This window comes from Gossypium hirsutum, chromosome A05 (genome assembly GCF_007990345.1).
Source record: "Gossypium hirsutum isolate 1008001.06 chromosome A05, Gossypium_hirsutum_v2.1, whole genome shotgun sequence".
NCBI classification, from domain to species: domain Eukaryota; kingdom Viridiplantae; phylum Streptophyta; class Magnoliopsida; order Malvales; family Malvaceae; genus Gossypium; species Gossypium hirsutum.
In genome coordinates this window covers 82,638,517-82,660,782 of record NC_053428.1, presented here as the reverse complement: position 1 = coordinate 82,660,782, position 22,266 = coordinate 82,638,517, and the positions used below count along the sequence as shown (strand labels likewise).

At 34.9% G+C, this 22,266-nt stretch overlaps 3 protein-coding genes across 9 annotated transcripts; all 3 read left to right on the top strand.

Annotated features, from left to right (window-relative positions):
- The first annotated feature begins 508 nt into the window (after positions 1 to 508).
- LOC107948500 (uncharacterized protein At2g33490) lies at positions 509 to 6,145 on the top strand. 2 transcript variants are annotated; one of them, XM_041112534.1, is made up of 11 exons: positions 509 to 967; positions 1,614 to 1,686; positions 2,105 to 2,179; positions 2,811 to 2,872; positions 2,991 to 3,059; positions 3,206 to 3,234; positions 3,312 to 3,519; positions 3,638 to 3,859; positions 4,278 to 4,331; positions 4,482 to 5,445; positions 5,693 to 6,145. In XM_041112534.1, exons 1-11 carry the CDS (start codon positions 854 to 856, stop codon positions 5,701 to 5,703), a joined length of 1,881 nt encoding a protein of 626 aa, XP_040968468.1. In that variant the 5' UTR covers positions 509 to 853; the 3' UTR covers positions 5,704 to 6,145. The 2 variants fall into 2 exon arrangements, with proteins under 2 accessions (XP_040968468.1, XP_040968469.1); XM_041112535.1 differs by lacking the exon at positions 509 to 967 and having other exon boundaries at positions 1,624 to 1,726.
- Positions 6,146 to 8,331: 2,186 nt separating this feature from the next.
- LOC107948502 (probable inactive shikimate kinase like 1, chloroplastic) lies at positions 8,332 to 10,917 on the top strand. Of its 2 annotated transcripts, none has more exons than XM_016883072.2 (10): positions 8,332 to 8,588; positions 8,965 to 9,005; positions 9,279 to 9,333; positions 9,435 to 9,507; positions 9,600 to 9,687; positions 9,869 to 9,951; positions 10,054 to 10,180; positions 10,300 to 10,378; positions 10,464 to 10,528; positions 10,631 to 10,917. In XM_016883072.2, the coding sequence occupies exons 1-10, from the start codon at positions 8,402 to 8,404 to the stop codon at positions 10,697 to 10,699; spliced, it is 867 nt and encodes a 288-aa protein (XP_016738561.1). In that variant the 5' UTR covers positions 8,332 to 8,401; the 3' UTR covers positions 10,700 to 10,917. The 2 variants fall into 2 exon arrangements, with proteins under 2 accessions (XP_016738561.1, XP_016738562.1); XM_016883073.2 differs by having other exon boundaries at positions 8,333 to 8,588; positions 8,968 to 9,005.
- Positions 10,918 to 12,676: 1,759 nt separating this feature from the next.
- On the top strand, positions 12,677 to 19,356 carry LOC107948503 (uncharacterized). Of its 5 annotated transcripts, none has more exons than XM_016883075.2 (7): positions 12,729 to 12,855; positions 12,944 to 13,251; positions 13,983 to 15,701; positions 15,818 to 16,069; positions 16,468 to 16,548; positions 18,507 to 19,025; positions 19,134 to 19,356. In XM_016883075.2, the coding sequence occupies exons 3-7, from the start codon at positions 14,412 to 14,414 to the stop codon at positions 19,188 to 19,190; spliced, it is 2,199 nt and encodes a 732-aa protein (XP_016738564.1). In that variant the 5' UTR covers positions 12,729 to 12,855; positions 12,944 to 13,251; positions 13,983 to 14,411; the 3' UTR covers positions 19,191 to 19,356. The 5 variants fall into 5 exon arrangements, with proteins under 5 accessions (XP_040968466.1, XP_040968467.1, XP_016738564.1 ...); XM_041112531.1 differs by having other exon boundaries at positions 12,944 to 13,476; XM_041112532.1 differs by lacking the exon at positions 12,944 to 13,251 and having other exon boundaries at positions 12,677 to 12,855.
- The last annotated feature ends 2,910 nt before the right edge of the window (positions 19,357 to 22,266 follow it).

The following is a 22,266-nucleotide window of genomic DNA, read 5'->3' as shown; positions in this document are numbered from 1 at the left end:
CTTTTGGTCATATCATGAACAGCTTATTATTATCTTGTCATCAATATCTGACTTTGACCCTTTCTTACTGTTTGAATAATCCACGTGCCCACCAAATCAACCAATCAAGTTGCGCCACGTCAAACTCGATTCACCTCTGGTTGATCCCCTCCACCGCTACGCCTACAATCTTAATCTACACTCCGCCACTTTGATTCCTTTGCTTTGCTTTGATGTAGTGATGATATCACTCCCTTACTCAACAACATGTCTCATTTCTAGAAATTATCCTTTTTTTTCCCCTTTATTTTTGCTAATTTTGAATTAATTCTACAAAAATTAAAAAATGAGTTTCATTTATTCTTTGAAATTTTAAAATGATACACTGATTTTTTATGGGTGATTTAAGGAAAGGGTTAATATATCCAAAAGAAAGGGACTAAATTATAAATTATTGTAAACTAGAAGGATGAGATTGGAACTAGAGGTTCAGCGCTTTGGTCTTTCAATTCATATTCGTTTTCGGTTCCGTCTTTCTATTCTCTTTCGTTTATTTACAGTCAGTCTTTTTGACCAACAAAAAAAATAACAAAAAGAAAATCAAAAAAGAAAACGCTTCACTTTCAATGCCGTTGAAATAATCGAATTAACCATCTTCACACTCTCTGTAGCTCAGATTTTTCAGAGCTGCAATACGCTAAAAAAAATAAATTTCTTCGCTTTTCATTTTCATTTTCTCGCAGGAATTTTGGATTCTCCAGAAAAGAGGAAAAGAAAGAGCTCTCGGATTTTCTCTCTTCTTTCTTTTATTTTTCTCCCTTTTTGTATTTTCTCTTTGCGTTAGGTTATTTCTTTTCTTTTTTTTTTTGTGGAAATGAAGTCTTCATTTGGTAAACTTCGAAGATTTGCGCTTCACAAGAACGATAACAAGGATAAATTAGATATTTTGTCTTCTGCTCATTTAGATGAACTTGCTCAAGCAGCTCAGGTACTTTTTTTTTTAAAAGAATTTATGTTTGAGCTTTGATTTTAATTAAATGCTGATTGATTTAATTGGAAATTGAATCCGCTTCTCTTGTTTCCAATTTTTAAGTGGACAAATGATTTCCAATGATTCGAGCTGTAGTTGAATCGGTTGGACCTAGCTGAGTTGAGTGGACGAGTTTCTAATTCTGTAGTTTCTGATAGAAATACATATTTGGAGAGCTTTTGCTTTGGGAGAATGGGAGTTATTTTGGTTCATTAGGTTTGAGAGATTCTGAATTCTCATTTTTTTTTATTCTTTATTCACATTAGGAAATATCAAATGAACCTAAAGGCTTATTCCAATGTTTAGAAATTTGAAGTGCTTGAGGATTGGAGAGGATCTAAATCGGGGTTAAGTATTTCATGGGGAACTTATTAGATGGTTTTAATATGATAATTTTCAATAATTTAGTGGAAAGAAATATGGAATTCTAGATGCCGGTGTGAAAGAAACTCATAAGCTTTTTTCTGCATGTGCATTTATATTGATATTGAGCTGCTTACGACATCCTCCTCAGTGACCACTGCTTCTTGGAGGCTGTCTTGGTCTGTTTGAAAGATTATAATTGGATTTATTTTTCTTTTGCTTCATTTGAATGCATTTACAGGAAATGCAAGATATGAGAACTTGCTATGATAGCTTACTTTCTGCAGCTGCAGCAACGGCAAACAGTGCTTATGGTAAAAATGCTGTGTGCTATATTGTCATATCCATTTTTAGGTATCAATGTGTTTCGTTGCCCTGATATTTCTAAATACTTGGACCAATATGCCAAACACATGTTGTATGGTGCTTTTCCAGCCTAAGCGGCTGGTGGCTTTTGAAGAAACTACTGGTCACAGAAATAACATGATTAGGTTTTTATCAAGAATATTACATAATTGGCTTGTGTATCTATGATTCCTATTATGTTCAGGCTTGCGGAAGTGGGATCAGTATGAATCTATAGGCACATATTATCTCACTAAGAATTTCTTGTTTATATGCTCTAGCACTAACTTGGGGGCCTTTGCTCAGGTGTTAGACTTAGATTTCAGTGAATATCAAAGAAAATTAAACTTTATGTAAATCTAACTTCGATGAAATTTCTACTTTCAGAATTCTCAGAGTCACTGCAAGAAATGGGCTCCTGTCTGCGGGAAAAAAGAGTGCTACCTGATGATGAAGAAAGCCGTAAGTAGAGGCTTTGTTTCTTGCACTGTTAGATATTAATAGGCATGTCATGCAAGATCTAACCTGGAATTTTAAGCCCTGGAAAGCTAAACTACATTACTGACTTTATTAGTCCATCTGTTATATTCCTATTTTGAGTAAGGCTTCAGAATTCATTAGCAATTTAACTCTGCCAATTGGTTCAAGTAACTTCTTAGCCAACTTAAGCTATGTCATTTCTTGCTCTTGCCTCACCTTGAGATAATTATTATGTACTTGTATTTTTAGATACGCTAGGCGAACTTGCATGTGGACTAGACATTCATGAGAGATTTTCTCCTTGAACTTAGCATTCATTTACTGGGGGTTGCATACAGTGATGTGCCTTATTCCATGTCTTAACCTAGGTGACTTAAGTTAAAATTATCATTCCTATTTCATTGTTTTTAATGTTTGATTTTTCTTCAATAAATGCTTCTCGTGCATTAGTGTAAGATGTCAACAAGTAAATATTGGCTCACAGACTAGGCTATCAGCTGTTACCTTTTTTCTTTTTGGTGGAATGGCAATGGAGTGTCTGAAGATGGTGTTCCTGGTCCATGTTATTGTGACTTGATGGGTTGTGCTGTAATGACATCGCATTTATTTGCAGGTAGAATTTTGTTAATGTTGGGGAACTTACAGTTTGAACTCCAGAAACTTGTGGATAACTATGTGAGTGTCAATCTTTTTTTTAAATTGAACACCATAAACTTTTCCACCATTGTTTTATATGTTGTGTTTTCGGAATAGTTCTTTATTTGAACCTTTCTTGATTCTCTTTGTGCTTCAGCGCTCGCATATAGTGCTGACAATTACAAACCCATCAGAGTCACTTCTCAATGAGCTTAGGACTGTCGAGGTTTGTTTATTTGGTTTTCTCCTTTATTTCTAATCTAGAAATAGAAGTTAATCATTTCCTACATGGTGAAGATATTTATTTTTCCTTCATACATATTACCTCAAAACTGTCAATGCTTATTGGTATTTCTCTTGTTTGCTGTGCAGGATATGAAGCGGCAGTGTGATGAAAAAAGGTCCATCAGTTTTCTCTATATGCTTATTTTGCTTTGGTTACAGTAAACCTTTTCTGAATTTGGTTCATGATCTTCAGAAGTGTCTATGAGTACATGGTGACACAACAAAAAGAAAAAGGAAGGTCAAAAGGCGGGAAAGGTGAAACTTTCAGTTTGCGGCAATTGCAAATAGCTCGGTATGAATATGATGAAGTGGCAACCCTTTGTGTTTTCCGATTGAAATCTCTGAAGCAAGGGCAATCCAGAAGTCTTCTAACACAAGCTGCTCGTCACCATGCAGCACAGGTTTTCCTCATTAGTTTCTGAATGTTTCAAATGTCAGTGGCTTCTGCCTTAAGTTCAATGCTTATAAGCTGCTTCCCTTTTTTCTTTCTTTCTCCTTTTCTTTCCCTTGTGATTGCAGTTGAATTTCTTTAAGAAAGGACTTAAATCACTTGAGGCAATTGAGCCTCACCTTAGGCAGGTTACAGAACAACAACACATTGATTATGAGTTCTCTGGCCTTGAAGATGATGATGAGGAAGATGGTGAGATTGCTTACGACCCAAACAAAGAAGGGGAATTAAGTTTTGACTACAGAGCAAATGAGAAAGGGGTTGATGTTGCTTCTGTGTCATCAATAGAGGTAAGATTTTTGTGCCATTTTATATTTCTTAATTCATTTCAATGTTATTGTCAATTTGTAAGTGAGAGTTGATCCTCAAACATTTATGCTTGGTCATATTAGGTCCAAAACTTATGGATTTGATCATTTCTTATTTCACTTCTGCCTTTTTTTTCAAAAAGAAAAAAAAATCCATTTTTTAATTATTGGTAAGATTGTTTTTCTCTGCTAGAATTCCAAACAAACCACAGTTGGTTTTGTCCAGTTTAATGGTTAAATTCATTCTACTTCCAACAGAGGGGATAATATAATTATTATTTGTAATTCACCAAAAAAAAAATTATTATTTGTGTGACAGTTATACATTTGAACTTTTACTCTGATCTGTTTGTGTGTGTTGCCTCCTGTTTGTTCCTAAATATGGTGGTTTATTCTCCAGGAAGATGAAGTAAGTCTTTCTTTCCCCCAAACTTCTTACATGGAAAATGAAGAGGTAAATCTCCATTCACATTGTGATTTTTGGCCCTATTTTGTAAAACAACGTATGCTCTTAGCTTTATGAATTTTCTTAATTTATTTTTTAGCTGGGCTGCTTGCAGGATGTAGTTTTTAAAATATATGTTTTGTTACTGGCTGCCTGTAGGTAAATCCAGAGAGAAATCATGGGGATATTCAGGTCTCAAGTAGGGAGCATAGAGTGGGTAGCCATTCAGCTCCCATATTTCCTGAAAGGAAGCTTGATCCTGCTGAAAGAGTAAAACAGATGTTGCAGTCGTCTACAAGGAAGTCTAACACTTATGTGCTTCCAACACCAAATGATTCCAAGTCTGCAGTCCCTGCAAGAACAGTTAGCTCATTTACCCACACAAGAACGACAAATGTAGCTGGACGTCCGTATAATTTGTGGCATTCTTCCCCACTGGAGTCTGGTGATGGTCAACTATCAGAAAAATCTGAATCAGTCCTGAAGGAGAGTAATAATAGTAATACTTTTACACAACTACCCCCTCCTTTGTCTGAAGGACAAGTAGTACCTGCCCATCCTGATAGTTCCACTGAAGCCAAAAGAATAAAAAAGAAAGCTGCATCCGGTCCATTAACTAGTAAACAAGCATCATCAAGGCCTATTCCTTCTGCTGAACTTCCCCATATAGCTTCAGCAGTATTTTCTCATTTGCCAGTTCCTCAACCATTATCACCTCCAAAAGTATCCCCAAGTGCATCACCTCCCCTTGTTTCTTCACCCAGAATAAATGAGCTTCATGAGCTTCCGAGGCCCCCTCCTGTTAGTTCAGCTGCTAAACCTGCAAAACCTTCTGCCTCGGTTGGCCACTCTGCTCCTCTAGTCTTAAGAAATCAAGAGCATTCTGCAAGTACTATTCCTTCATTGGCATCAAGTGGAGCTTCACCTCTTCCAGCTCCACCTTCAGTTGTCCCTCGAAGTTTCTCTATACCCTCTAGCAATCAAAGAGCAATGGCGATTCACGTTTCCAGGCTTTTGGAGGCTCCACAAGTTCCATCCCCTCCATTGACGCCCATTTCCATTGTAAACATCAAGCCACTACAAGATGTTTCTGAAGTGCCATCTCATGGTCGCCAAATGAGAGGTGATTGGAGCTCCCTTCCATTACTCTTTATCTAGTTGTCAATATTGTCCGTTTTTGTTTAGTATTATATCTATCAAAGATTATCTGTCATCTTTTATGCTCGGGTGGGATTTAGGAAAAGGTTTTGTATATATATATATTATCTTGATGGAGACCATCAGCATCTTCTACTAATATGTCAATTTATCTATGGACTTAGTGGATGCAATTGCAAAATTGAAGTGAAATCATCATCAACTGTATGCAGGTGGGAGCTGAGAAACCTGAATCTGATTCATATCCGCATTTGTTGAATTTTTCCAAAGTCTGGACATCCAGAAAGTTGAAGTAGGGATCGGCTGTAAATTAAGACGTTAGTAGTATGTTTGGTTTCACATCTCAAACTTTGTCAGCAAATGATGGGAACTGAAGGGCTGAAGATTTGTGTAGCATCATCACGTATATTCTTCACATCAGGATTTCTTTATTTTTTGTACATTTTTACTTTGATGTACGCATCAAAATTCAAAAGTTGAAAAGGGATTTGGCGATTGTATTTGATACGTTGCCACGACCAAGATGTTAAAAGGATTTTGCCCTGGTAAGTGGAAACTGGGAGCTACTGGTGTTTGGATTGTGTATATAGGTTTAGAAGTTAGAATGTAATGGAGCCGAGCCAACTCAGTTGATACATAAATGGCCATTGCCAACTTCAAGCTTAGTTCACTTCTTTGAGCTTGGATAGAGTTTTTAAGCATCTGATTTAGCCTTTTAATAACTAGGGTAAATTACACATACCTCCTATATCCCCTCTTAGGTTTCTCTTTAGCATTTGTTTGAACACAACTATATCATTATTATTATCTATGTGTTCTCTATTTAACTCAATTCTTTATTTTTAATTACAAAATAATGAAATTTAATTTCATCTTAAATTGTTATAAAATTAAATATACTTAATTTCTTTTATAAAAAAATTACATTTGATTTCAGTTAAAATTAATATTTAATTTAGAGATATAATAACTTTGAGATCATTCAGTAAATTAATTTTATGAAAAATTAATTGGTTATAACTAAATAGAAAGTTGTAATAAAAAAAAATTGATCACTCGACACTAATTGACGCCATTGCCACTATGGAAATGTTGATATGATGCCCCGGATCATGGCCTTGGAGGGCTCCGACTTATGGCTCAATTTACACCTCCACTGCTACCATCGACGGAGTGACATGCTTAGGACTTTATGTGTGTTGGCTTTGTATTTCCTCTCTTTTGGTATGTCACCTAGCTCTATCATTTTCCTTTGCTTTCTATATGGTTTTACTCAGTTTGCATCTAATGATATTGAATTATAATTTTTGTATGGCATACTCTTATATTCATAAAAACTGCTACCTTTTATCTAACCCAATCCTTTTTTATATACCAAAAAGGATATAAGAATTTTAAAAATTTGTAAATATATAACCTTGTGCAATTGGTAATTTAATTGTTTCTCACTTGGCATCGTTCTATAGCGAATTTATTTTAAATCAAATTTTCAAACAGGGTTTCAAAATTTCAAATAGTGTTTCAAACAATCAAATTTAACGTGTTACGTCAACTTATTGTTGCACTATTATTAACCAAAATATTACAAGTCGATAACATTAGTGAGAATTTCGTAACAAATTAAAGTTCAATAACTAAAACGTCATTTAAACCAAATATGAATAACTATTTTCATAGTTTAACCTTATAAATTTTTAATAAAAGGGTAAACTACCTAATTAGTTATTTAACTTTTAACGTCTTTCTATTTTGGTTACCGAACTATGAAAATTTTCAATTTGATCTCTAAATACCCGAATTTTTTTTAGTCATTGTGTCATTAAGTACGAGACTGAATGGCATGTCCATTATAAGCTACATATGGTCACTCAACTATGAGAATTTCTGTTTTGGTGACCCAAATAAAAAAAAGTTTTTATTTAGTTACTAAAGTTGTCAGAATTAGGTCACCATGTTGTTAAGTAGTTTGGCATGGTCTTTCATTTTATTTGTCTAATAAAAAAATTAGCCTTCAATATTCATACATTTTATGAAATAAATTTAGCCTTAAATATTTACAAAACTTGTCAATTTAATCTTAATTATTAGCCTTTTCTCTCTCTCTCTCTCAGTATATTCTTTTATGCTCTTAGCTGGTATTATTTAGCGCATGTAAACTTAAAAGTTTCCAATTTTCTATGCCAGTAAGATCATAAGTTGTCAATAAAGTTTTTTTTTTAACACTTTAAATTAAACAATAAAGTTTTTAGTTTTTGACACTAGAATGATCATAAGTCATCATAAAACTTTTATTTTGTAATCTTTTTTTTATATATATTTTTAATCAGTCGTTCTCGATGCGAAAAAGCTCAATTCTTACTGGTGTTAAATAAAATATTATTATAAAGTTTTCTAGCACCAAATACTAGTAAGAATGTTTAAGGCTATATTTATTGATTTTTTTAAGAATTAGAATTAAATCGATATAACTTATAAATATTGATTGGTAAAATTTGTAATTAAGCCAATAAAAAAAGTTCACAACAAATTTTGTTATCAATTAATGACATGGTGATTAAAAAAATCCAATTTCGAAAATTTTATTGACTAAATTGAATTTTTTTATAGTTGAGTAACCAAAATATAAGCGCTCCCATAGTTGAGTGACCATTCATGTAGTTTATAATGGCCACATTATCTTTGAGTTGCAGACTTAACATCACAATGGCTAAAAATAACAAATTTGGATAGTTTAGTAATCAAATTGAAAATTTTCATAATTTGGTAACCAAAATAGAGACAGGCAAAAAGTTCAGTGACTAATTAGTTAGTTTACCTTAAAAATTATTTTTATTTTAAATTTAAAAGGGAAAATCATTAGGAGTCTATGTGAATGGATAAAGCTCCAAAAAACGGCAGAGCAGATTACTGAACTTCCTTCCATGGAGATGACAACTATTCTTCACTCTTCTCTCACTAATCCCCCATTCACCGCTCATCTCTCTCCTTCTAAATTCCCCCGATCTTTCTCGACCCCATTCCGCCTCCGCACTTCTCTATCCTTTTCTCCCTCTCTTCCTCCAAAATCTTTCCCCACCAACTGCTCTGTCTCTGATGACACAACTTCCTGTGAGTTCAATCTTCTCTATTAAGAAAATTTGTCTTTTCACTTTACCTTTTAGTAACCCATTTCCATAAATTGTCTTGGTTTTGAAATTTTATTGTCTTTCGGTAGCTTTTGTTAAGTTTATGGAACTATTGCTGGATGCGAGATTGCATATGAATAGTTGAGCTTCGTGTGGTACAATTCGAGCTAGATTGTGGGCTAATTTCAATTTGGATACTTTGTTTACTAATTTTAATTTGGTTCTTATTCATTTGCCGTTATATACGTGAGATTCTATATGAATAGTTGCCTTTTGGTAATGAAATGGAATTAGATTTCCATACTTCGTTGGTCGTCACTTTTTTTGTTTTTTTTGTTTTTGGCTGTCTTGTGTTTCAGCAGCTAATGTCGCTAGTGTCGATCTCTCCATCGCTTTGAAGGTCAGATTTCACTTATTTAAAGAAAGACAGGGAAAGTAATTTAAAGAAAGTAGCCATTCTTCTTTCACTTACACTTCACTTTGAACGAAATTGAGTTGGAACTTGGATAAAACTAAAAGCCAACTCCTTTCAAGGAAAAAAAGACATGTATGAATGGCACCAAATTAGTAGCTCACGTTCAAAGCTTGAATTTTTTTTAAAAAATATATAAATATAATATGATAATTTTCTTGTGGTTTGAAGTTCTCACTTTAACTGTTCAGTCTAATTCAGAAGAAAGCAACGGATGTATCTGCTGATCTGAGAGGAACTTCTATATTTCTTGTGGGTAAGCATCTTCTTCTCGATGCGGAGAATGAGTTTGAACTCCTTAATCAATTCCCATATGGTTCTAATACATGTTTGGTGATTGTTTATTTGACATAAAAGGGATGAACAACTCCGTTAAATCCAGTTTGGGGATGTTGCTAGCAGATTTGTTTCGATATTATTACTTTGACAGGTATTGTATTTTCATGTCACTGAGTCTTAGGAATAGCTTTTATTGTTCAAGATATACTGGCTTAGCTTGTTTCTGTGTTCTTCTATCTATAGTGATGCTTTGGTCTCAGAAGCTGCTGGGGGTGAATCTGCCGCCATATCCTTAAAGGAGAGTGATGAGAAGGGATTCAGGGAGTCTGAGGTGTTTTTATTTAATTTACTTCTTTGGCATTACTGTATGTTGATTAACAATGCTAATTTGTCATTTAATAAGAACGGTACATAATTTTTAAATCTACCGAGTCTTTCTTTAGTACAATTCCCAAGAGCATTGAGTAATACATAAATTGTCTTGCTTATAGTCGGTCTAAATATTGTTGCAGACTGAAGTATTGAAACAGTTATCATCAATGGGTAGATTAGTAGTTTGTGCTGGGGATGGTGCAGTTCAAAATTCAACAAATTTGTATGGTGATGTTTGCCCAGTTGAATCAGTTGTCTCTCTCAGTTTGTATTAGTTCTCTGCCTCTCTCACTGTTTTAACCAACTTTATCTTGCTTATAAATAGGGCACTCCTAAGGCATGGCATCTCGATATGGATTGATGTGCCCTTGGAAATGGTAGCCAAGGGAATAATTGGAAACAAGAGTCTCCTTTTGTCATCAGAAATAACTATCTCTGGATCTTATTCAGAGGTATTGCTGTTGATTTCATTTTTAATTGCATGACCACCTTCCCATTCTTTCTCGCAATTGTACTTAAAAGAGTCTGCTCTTCATCTTGGTGATATCTGACAATTCTTAATTTATGATAGGTTTTGTCACAGCTAATGGCTCTTTATGAAGACATGAGAAGAGGATATGCCACTGCTGATGCAACCGTTTCGTTGCAAAGTACATCCACATGAATTTTGTTTCTTGTTACGAGAATAAACCATATATTGTTGGTTTTAACTTCAAATTGCTTCTTCTTAAGCAGAAGTAGCATATCAGCTAGGTTACGAGGACATGGATGCAGTGACAACAGAAGACATTACTATGGAGGTGGAGAAGCATAGTTCCAAAACTTGTCTCCCCTTCATTTGGAATTAATAAATAGGAAATTTCTGTAGGTACAAATAAAGGAATTCTCTATGATATTTTCAGGTTCTCAAGGAAATAGAGAGACTTACAAGAGTGAAAAAGATGATGGAGGCTGCAGCTAGACCGTTTTAGCCAACAGGGAATAGGTTTAGCCCATGCTGATATTGCTGCTGTATTCTTCTTTGGTTTGGTACTCTTCATATATACTTTTTATCTTGTTTAAAGTAGTTTAGAAGACGCTAAGGTGATCTATTCACTTTACCACACTTTTCAATATGATAGATGTATCTGAATTCTGAACATTGCAGCAAGATTGAGTAATTAAAAGGTGAAATGCATGTTTTGCATTACTGAGCTACCACTTGATTGAAGCTAATCTTTGGAAGAGAGATGGAAAAAGATGTTTTAAGAAGTCAAAATGATGGTCATAAACATAATACCTTTTGCAAGTGTTGATGGGCATGCATTAGAACCATTAGCATTAACATTAGACTTCCACAGTTCCTAACTGTTACCAAATAATGGGTACCTACCTGTGCCATAAATGTCTACATATGCTTCTTTTTAAATGTCTTTTCTCTTTACCCCTTTTCTCACTATCTATCCTTTTCATTTCTAGTGAGATGATAAATTTATAAGAAAGTAATGAATTGAGTAATGAAGCTTTAGGTAGGTTTACTAGATGTGAGAATGCCTAAAAAGCATCAGTTTAGTCTCTCTAAGCACTCAACTATTTGCAGCCTGTTTTTTTCTCAACTTTTAATATCTGTTATTCTGATTAGATATATCATGGAGGCCCTGTATTAGGAGTTAGATTGCATTTTGCCCCCTCTACTTAAAAAAAGGCAAATTAATCACTCACGTTAGATCAAAGAGCAAATTAATCTTTTCCGTTAAAAATTTCATTTATTTGTACTATTTAAAATTGGCATGGCCTACAAAATAATTAGATAGTGCCATGTGTTGTGCCATGTGAATCTTTAATCTAATGTACATGGATTAATTTATTATTTTTTTGAGTGTAGGGGTAAAATATAATTTGACTTGCCACCATGGTACTTTTAGCGATATATAATATTTAGAGTTAGAAATGGCATATTAGGATTACATGTACTAACTTTAATTTAATAAACAAATGACATCCTGTCTCCTCTGCTACAGCCTTTAACCTAAAACTCACAGACATTGACGACAGATGTCTGGTGTATGTGCCTCTGCACCTTTTATACACCGAATTCTATTGTTTTTTTCTCAGTGCAACGTGGTAATAGTATTTGGTAAAAAACCAGAGACAAAAGATAAATTCATACATATAAACATGCATGCGGACCCAATGTTAGAGGGGATGACGAAGTAGAGTAGAAGCAGGCATGCTATGGAAATTGAGATGTCAAAATTGATGATGGAGTTGTGGGTAGGGTTGGGTACCTGGTTGTTGGGTCTTTTGGCTTTCAGTTCATATTACCATTGCCAACTTGGTTTTTACAACTTTCAACTGGCTTTATGATGAACCTCCCACCCACCTACGCAGCTGAACAACCTTGAATTCAATCTACATATAAAAAAGTACTAATCTCATATTTGTGCTTCAATATCTAAGCTATTCTGTTATTTTGTCACAAAGAAGTCAAAACTTTACCACAAGTTACAGAAAATTATAAATTGCCAAAGTAACAAAGGAAAGAAAAAACAAACGGGAAATTCCCAAATAGACTAGGAAAAAGAAAGGTTAAAATTTGAAAAAATGGAAAAACATCCGACTTCAATTTTAATAATATAAAAAAGATGCCAATTCAGACTCTTACTTGCTACGCAGGGATTTTGTCTTTCCATTTACTACTTAAATACATTCAATTTCGATATTAAAATTCTTATATGAAATTCTTAATAAAAAATTCTATTGATATAGCATTTTGAAATAAAGGTAAAATGATATAGTAATAAACTTAAATTTAATAGGAAACTTTTATGGGGATAACAATCTGATTTATATTTTTAAATTAAAAAAATAAGAGAATTAAATTCAATCTTTTTAGAATTGGACCATTAATTGAGCCATCAATTTTTGAGTTTTAGTTTAAATTAAATAAATTATTAAAAAATAAAACTATTCAAGAATTGATTTTTCCAAACAGAAACACTCAGTATCCAATTCTTAAAACATTGAACTAGGGTGAGTAAATTGTAAATGCTTTAACAAAGAGAGGTTAATTTCACTTGCAGTAACAAAGGAAAAATACTAGAACAAGAAACCAAAAATGGCGGCATACGTAAAGAGGAGGATGAGGGTAATTTCCATTTAACTTTCAAGATCATTGTTTTCATTTTCATTTTTATATTTTATTTACTTTTTCATATTTTTGGAATTATAAACAGGGAGAGGGATCAGTGTCTTCCATCCTCTCACTCACATTCTCAACATTTCTTCTCTCTCCTTTTCTCTCCGTTCCCCTAAAAGACGCAAACGAAGAAAATTTTCACATTTAAGTTCCCTTTTCTTTTTTTTTTTAAATTTAATTTTACCTTTAAAGTTTCGATCTTTGTTAATCATCATAATAATAGAGAATCCAATCTTCCTATTTAGCCTTCCATTGTAATTTAGTAGATATAGCCGTATATATTTATGGGCAGATCATTCAAATGATTTGTTTAGCAGCGTATTTCATCCCAACTTTCTTTTACTGGTGCGTCCATTAATCACTTTAATCTGTTCAATGTTTGTGTGTCTTTTGCCTTTTTCTAATTCTTAATTATGCTGATCAAGCTTGGGTTTTGTTCAAAATTAATTAATTATTTCTTTATTTTACTTGGTGAATTCATCTCTCTACGCTGATGGTTTTAACTTAATAAGCCTTGCTTCTGGCCGAGGCTGGTGAATGTGTGCCGTGAAAGCAACCTCTTTTTAGGGTGTACGCTCTCTCTTTTTTTGCCTTTGTATTAGTGTTTTTGATTGTTACAAGGAACAATATAGGCCATCAGGGGCTCTTTTTTGTCTTTCATTTGTTAGTTTTTAATATTTTGGTTGAAAACGAATTCTGGGTTTTCGTTTTCAAGTTCGTTTCTCCTTTGGATCCATGGTTGATAGGAATTTGCCTTGATTTTGAGGTACTTCCATTGCCGTCTTGCTCTTATTCTGGTTTTTAAAATATGGTTTTTTTTCTTGTTGATTGAAGGAGCTTTTAAAGGAAAAAGTGACTTTGTATTTATCTCTTAGTACGCATCGGCTTGTATATCTTTTTTATGGAATTCTGTTGTTAAATCGAAGAATTTAGGCTATGGTGGATTAGATTTGGCATTAGATGGAGTCCAGCGTGGTCAGCACCATGCTCAATGCTTTTTGAGATGAAATCTGATATATATATTTTTTCTAATTTCCCCTGGTTCAGCTAATTTCTTTATTGGAATTTTTCCGCAGGCATTCACGGTGATTACTTTTGATAGCAACATGAACTCCCTGTGCTTTGGTGCTTGCTGGTATGGAGGCCAGAAGATCTGTGCTAGTCATTATCGTTGGATAGTTAGTTTGTGTTTGGCTTTCTCAATGGAGGCTTGTAAGCGAATTGCAGCTGAAATGTGGATGCCATTGGTAGACACATAGTACTTCTTGGAACCATTCCATTGCTCATCGGGAACATTGTTAGAAGTAGGAGACATTAGAATTAGGAGAATTGGATTCCATTCACAGTTATAATCTAGATGAATTTGAACAACTAGAACTGATTAGAATATATCAAATTGTGTAAAAGTAATAAAAGCAAACACGAGTGACAGAGGAAGAGGGTGAGTAGCTTGTAATTTAGCCCCATTTGGATAACTTAGTACAACATTTTCTGCAATTTTAGCAATGGGGTTGCCACAAGTTTCCTCAGATGATAGTGCTGAGGAAGGTGAAGCTGCATCCAGGGCTGCATTCTTGCGAAGCCCACCGCGGTTTGCAGGTAGCAGCGCCTGTGATTTAGATGGAATGCAGAAAGGAAGTTTGGGCCAGACTATTGGGAATTCTTTCTGTCCTTCCCTGGGAGATTTTCAAACGAAAACTTCTTTGGAGCTTTCAAGGTTTTCGGATGAAACTTTTAAACATGGCGGGGAAACAAATGCCTCATCGAATGTTCATGGGCTGAAGGTTGGCTCTGCCAGCGTGGTTGGGCCGTATGCAACTCCTAAAAGTGCGCAGAAAATCCAAAATGCTGTTTCTAGGATTGTGGGTTTTGAATCACTTGGAACAAGTAAGCTAGTGGAGGGCATTTCTAGTGATCAGGTTCATTCTTCTTCTGTTCTTGGTGTCAGAGATAATGAAACGGAATCTGGCGGGTCATTAGTCAGGAAGCGATTGTTGTCACCATTAAATAGCATGCTTTTCTCTGATCAAATTAGCAGTGACCCTTTGGACATTAGCTACAGTAGCAATCAAGGAAACTTATCTCCCTTAGCTGACAAGCATAGGGTTCCTGTTTTACAAGACAACAAAAAAGCAAATATTGGCAGCCAAATGAAATCCACAGCATCATCCTGGTCCTTGCCAAGCTGCTTAGGACATGGAGACATACCATATGAAAAGGGTGGAACTGCATCTGTATTTTTCACGGATGGCCCTTTACTGGGAAACAAAGAACCACACCTATCTTGTACTTTTTCGTATTCACCTGGGGTTGATCAATTCCAAGAACCAAGTCTGTTACGGTCCCAGACTGGAGCAATATCTATATCTTCCCAAATGGCAACCTCACCTCCTGTTACTTTATCACCACTTGGTCCAAAGTTCAGTGAAAGGATTACAGCTGCAGGAGGGTGGATGAATCTTAAAAAGGAAATGGATGATTGTTCTTCAACCCTAAAAGATATAGAACAATCAGTTGAAAGGTTTGACTCTGGTAGTATATTTGCCCCTGAAGAAGAGGAGTTTGAAATTACAAGCAGATCATTCGAAGATACTAGTTTTTTGCACAAAGAATTTTCCACTTCTCTTGAAAGTTCTGCTAGATTAAGCTGGCCTCTGTGGCAAGAATCAGCCCCTACATCTCCATATAAGAGATTTATCAAAGGTTTTAGTGGGCATCCTGTTAGGAGGTCCTTGGTTGGTTCATTTGAGGAGTCACTATTGTCTGGAAGGTTCTTTTCTGGAAAACTCAATCAGGTTAGTTGTAAAGTGAGTTTGATTATGCTGTTCCATTCTGAGTTTTTGTAGGAAATTATTTGTCCACAGATGTCTGTGTTACTCATTTGTTTGCTACTTATGTCTTGTATGCATAGAGAATTGATGGTTTTCTAGCTGTTCTGAGCATAACTGGAGGGGCCTTCTCTCCACAATCTCAGAAACTTCCGTTTTCTGTAACCAGTGTGGATGGAGATTGTTTTTTACTGTATTATGCATCCATTGATCTTTCAAGGAATTCATCATCAAATAAGTGCCGAGATCAGAAGCAGAAAAGAGGCCTTAGCATTGATGAATCGCAGCCTGTAAGAAGCTGGTTGCGTATTCCTATGAAAGGGCGCATACAGTTGGTAAATGTTTCTTACCAGAATCTGGTTGGATTCTTCCAAGTATCTTGATGTTATCAATTAAGCTTTGTTTGAGTTCTATTACATTATACCATCTCTTTAAACCTAAATATGATCATTCCAATTAACAAAAAGTTTTCTACTGATTGGTAGTCTGTGTTTGAGCTTTTGTAGCACGCTTCTATAACCTTTTGTCTCAGGCTCTTGCTTCCCTCTAGTTGTGATTTATATGTGGGACCTTGTTCAGTGCAGGTTGATATCCTATGAGGGAGTTGGCTAATGTAGTGGCCTGCTCTTTGTTTTTTCTTAAACTGCAATTAGCTTTAGAATCTTTATGAGATCCTCATCCTGTCTAGAATTCTCAGAAATGAATTTCATTTGCTTGGTGGATTCATCTACAGGTTCTTAGCAATCCAGAGAAAACACCTCTTCACACTTTTCTCTGCAACTATGATCTGAGTGACATGCCAGCTGGTACCAAGGTAATATTAATTGTAATCTGCACATCTGTTTTTCTTTAGCCATTTGAGACTTGCTTTGCTTTGAATGCTTCACTAGTGACATAAAATCTTTCTTACTATATCTTTGCACTTCAGTAATTATCTTAATTCTAAATATGGTTGACTAAAATGCAAAAGAAAAGACTGAGTTTTGGTTTACTTTTGGTATTAAGTTGCTATAATGGGATGGCTATTTGTTCTCTAGACATATGCTTCCTTTTTCTTTTTTTTTTGCTAAATCGTTGATTTCATTAATGATAAAAGAACTTGGAAGACATTACAAGTGACTGCAACAGGGATCATACCAGAACACTGATAACACAAACAAAAATCTCATCATCCTAGATGAACTCACTTAAGTCAAAACCAACACACCTACCAGAAAATTGCATCATGCATAAAACCAATGACTACAAATAGCACCATGCAAAAAGTTTGTAACTCTTATCCACCTTGTTGTCTGTCATATCTTCTTTTTATCTCAAGACATCATCACCTCCCACTGATCTTAAAAGATTTTTGTAGCCTATTGCTCAACACAGTACACTTCCCAATATTCAATCCCCATAAATGCTATGAGAAATCACCGTATTCATAAGCAACTTTGATTTACTACAGATCTGTTAATTTCACTAAGAAGAGGGCTTCCTCAGCATTCAAGGAGTTGGTTTTAGGCACCATTCCATTCCTAAGCAACCTCAGGGACCACACATGTCAACCCATGAGGTTAACTCAACACTATCACCTCATTTAGCTAAAGCATGAGCTTCTTTAACAAAGCACATTTTGAACTACTACCTAACCCACTCACATTCCTGCTTAAAATTTCCACAACAGATTCCCCACCATCAGGATGAACTTATCTCAATGACTCAATTCCCCTTAAGCGTAATACATGCATGATTCTGAACCAGCATCCAGCCCTAGGAAATCCCAAAAAATCGAGGAATTTTTTTTTGCTAAACGATGCTTAATTGCCTAAGAGCAAAGATGTGACACACAATCCAGCTCCAAAACCGCAACTCTCACGCTGCCAAATAAACATAATCCTCAGAAATCAATGCACCTAACCAAACCAACCATAAACCCCGAAATCATAAAAGTCCCTTGTAGAAATATAATTCTGTTCTTTACAATTCTATTTGAGCAGAGAGAAATTTCTATCCCATACTAGTGGCTCGCCAGCTTTCCCAGTAGCTGCTGCAAACTCCCAATTAAAACCATCCATTCCCCACAATTGTTTAATAAAAATCTCCGTAATGCACTACATTATAGCTTCATGTAAAATTAGCATCCCAACATTCAATTTAAGCATCAGTTCCCTTACCATTAATTGTTTTGAACCCCCTTATAAACCACTATCATTCCAGCAAACAATCTTCATTATCAAACAACCAACTCACCCCACCTAATACAACAAGCCACTCCCGAACGGAAACCCAATCCCCAAATGAAAAACTCAACACCTACAGACTATTTTAACACTCACAGAGAGCCAACAACACAATCTTCTACACTAAATCAGCATTAAAAAAGTACAAACTAGAAAAGATAGGTTACCTCTGCCGTTCAGTTTCCTGAATTCTTTGGATCACTTCACCATCATAAAAACTAGCCGCACAGCCCAATCTTTTCCCCAGCTCCCATGTTGAATCACATCCTCATCCATCATTTTCTTTAAGTCTCTAAAATCACCTTCAGAGATAGATTCAATGGCTATTTCCAACTCCTTGCTCACTTTTTCATCCCTATCCTTTGCCTTCACATTCTTTCTGCTCACACTTTCATAATTGAGTGCTATCCAAATGAAAACCTTAAGTGTCTCAAATCACTGCAGTTTGGTGTCATTCTTATAATCCTTTGCCTTCACATTTGCACGTGCATTTTAGTTTTATGAAGTTTCTAAGTTTAAGCTCTTGAGCTTGTTCAAATCATTGTAGACATTTGTGCGCCAGAAGATTACTCTAGCATCTTCTGCTCCAAATTCTGCAGAGCTGAAACCAAGTTTTGACACGAAAGTCCAAGATAAGGTGAGACTAACCTCTCACGAAAATTCTCCTTTATGCCACAACAGACACGAGAAGGAAAGTAGTGGAATTAAAGGCAGTGAAGGCTTGGAATTACTGGAATCAACACAACTGACTGGTTGCAACAATGACCAATGCAAGGATTACGCCTGCACCGATGCATGTCAGAAATCTGACCGGAAACTTTCCCATGGTTGCGCTAAGGTCAATGAACACACTAATAGCGTTGGTTCACTTCGATATGCTCTTCATCTCAGATTTCTATGCCCTTCTCCCAAAAAAGGTCCCAAGTCATTTCTGAGATGTAAGTCTGATCCGGGGTCAGTTCCTCAAAAGACTGGCATTGAAAAGGATGGGGATCGGAGATTCTATTTATACAACGACTTGAGGGTTGTGTTCCCTCAACGCCATTCAGATGCTGATGAGGGCAAGGTAATGCAATCTACCATTTGTTCGTGTATATATATACACGTTTAACTCTACTCACGTGTGTTTATACTATGCCATATGTGTTCTAATAAGGTTGTTGTGTAATCGCAGTTGAGCGTGGAATACCATTATCCAGAAGATCCAAGATACTTCGATATCAGCAACTGAATCATCTAATTTACACCCAAAAAGCAAGCTTTCTTTTGCTGACTTTGTACATAAATAGTTACTGTATGTTTCATTTCAGTCATCTCACCTCGAAATGGCACTAACCCTCATCAACCTGTATATACCCTTTATTCTGTAATAATTTGATGGGTTAAACATTGTTAAAGTGGCCTCTTCTTAGCGCTGTTCAAAACTTGGTAAGTTTCCCTTTATCTGAATTAAAAAAATCCCAAGCTCCTTAGGTCTTTGAAGAAACAATGCCGCTTAAGCTGATAGGGAAACAGGGCTTATTCTTTCTTATTTAGCCAATTTTTACATCTGAAGGGTTAAAGAAGTGTATGGGATTCATTGGATATAAGTTGGAAAGGATAAACCAAAAAAGAACCCAGTTGGTGCAAACCAGCCAGGGGAAACTCCGATATCTTTACAAATTTGGAGAAGGATATAGTGTTAATATATAACAATTTTATCATTCTAAACGTGGCTACATTGGTAATTCCTCACGACGTTGATTACAGGTTTTTGCAGGATTTGGTCTCATTGATTATCATTGTTCAAATGTGGAATGTGAAATTTAATTTGTGATTAAACGTGAAATTGACTTGTAAATGGTTGGATAATATGGTGGTATACACCGTGGAAGGTGTAATGGTTGGACAACATGGTGGTACATATTGTGAAAGGTGTAAAGAGTCATTATAATAAAGATAATTCACATTCTGTATTGTGTAGAGAGCCACTGGAGATTGAGTTAATAATGTTGAGGATGTGTTTTAACAAAAGTTGCCCATGTAGGTTGGGTGTGTTCTTTATATGCTTATCCGGGGGGATCGCTAAGGAGGCAAGTAAGGGTTTTGGATTCCTTAGTTGAATGGTATAATTGTTATTTTAGGCTCTCCAAAAGGTAAAAATTTATTTTAAGTCTTTAATTAGATAAAAAAATTCAAGTTTTAGCCCTTTAAAAATAAATAATTTAATTTAAGTATTTTTAGCACTATACTTTTAGCTTTGACTCCTCCAAAATTTTATAATTTTAACTCGGCCTTTTAAAACAAAATTCTTGACTTCACTCTTGTGCCTACCCTAATGTTGAATAGGGGTGTTCAACCGGTTAACCGACCCGAAATACTATTAACCGAATTAACTGGCCCTTTAAAACTCTTAACCATTAACTGGACCGAAATTTTTCGGTTAATTCAGTCGGTTAACCGAATTAATCGAAAATTATATGTTTTTTTATTTTTGGTTAAAAGAATAAAAATTTAACTAAATTAATCGAATTAAAGTATTGAATCACTACATAATTAAAAACACTCCATAAGTCTTGAAATTAAAACATAATTGAAATGTGAGTCTTTAATATTCTCCATTTGTATCCATTTCTTCTCTTCAAAAGATCTCCATTTGCATTACACCTACAAAAATTATGTGCAAAAAATAAGCATATAATAGAAATATATGCATTTAAAAAAATCAAATAATATAAACAAATGAATAGGTTGTAAGTTAACAAGAGCATACCTTTCAACTCACGAAAGCTTATGAATTTAAAGTAAGCTCTAATGCATTCCAAGAGAAGTCTAAACATTGAATCGATTAAATAAGTAGGAGTGACATGGTAAAAAAATTGAAACTATTAAAATAAAACAATAAATATACCACTTTCAATCTTGTCAAGCTCTTGGATTTGTTCTTCAATCTTTTTGATGTCTTCTTGTGATGATAATTTTTGAATCCAATCTTGAGTAAACACAAGAGCTTGTACAATTTTAGGAGTTAAAGAACTCCTATATTGATCAATCACATATCCCCCAGTGCTAAATGCAAACTTCGAAGCAACCGTAGAAATCAGTAAAGCTAACACATCTTTGGCCATTTTTGAAAGAGTGGGAAATCTAGGGCTATTCACTTTTCACCACAATAAAATATCAAAATCTTCAACAAAATCCTCATTAGCCTTAGCTAGATATTTATCCAATTCAGATGTTTTATCCTCACCACTATTTTCCAACTCACGCTTTTTATACAAAGCTTGCATTCGCCTTTTCATTTTTTGTTGTGGTTCACCGAGAGAACATGTGTTGACACACTCGATTGGCTACAAGTACTATAAAGTCTAGGCTTATACTCGTCAAACAATTCATACAAAAATTCCTTCAATTTTTGCATCATTTCACAAGTTTTTTCAGAACTAAACATTTCACTTAGTGCAAATTCAAGATACTTTATTTTTTTGTATAGGATCTAAAACACAAGCAACAAACATAAGCCAATTCATCTTATCAATATCACCCCCAATACTTATCATACTTCTCTTTCATCTTGATGGCCATAACATTGAAATCAACATTACTATTTAACTGAGCATCTCGCAAAAAAATATCAATTTCAGAAAGCTTGTCAAAAAAATTATTAGACGTGACATATGAAGTGCCAGCTATATGCAAAGTGACTTCATAAAAGTGTTCCAAGAAATCTCTTAAGTTTCAAACCCTAGCCTAATCATCCACACTAGGCCAACCCTCTCTCTTTTCAAGTTCAGTACTAAAGTTTGTATATTGCTCCTCAAATCTCTCAAAAGCTCTTTCAAAGTTCTGAGCAGTGTCTAACATTAAGTAGGTCGAGTTCTATATAGTACAAACATCAAGACACAACATCTTTTTGCACTTTATCTTTTCCACCACAACACATTCCTTAAACTTTTGTAATCTAGCTTGAGATTTGTCTCACATATCTAACAACCCCCTAACATGTTCAACAAATTTATTCATTTCCTTTAAACTTTCAACAAAAATCAAATTCACAATGTGTGTCATGCATCTCATATGAATATATTTACCATTTTGAACTAAACCCCCTCAAGGGTTAAATTTTTTTCCCAAATAACCAATAGCAACATCATTTGAACTTGCATCATCAACAATAACAGTAAATAACTTATCAATCCCCCAATTCAACAAGCATTTATCAACCACCATCCCAATGTACTCACCTTTATGACTAGAAATTAGACAAAAGTTTAAAATTTTTTTATTCAATTTCCAATCGTTATCAATAAAGTGAGTAATGATACACA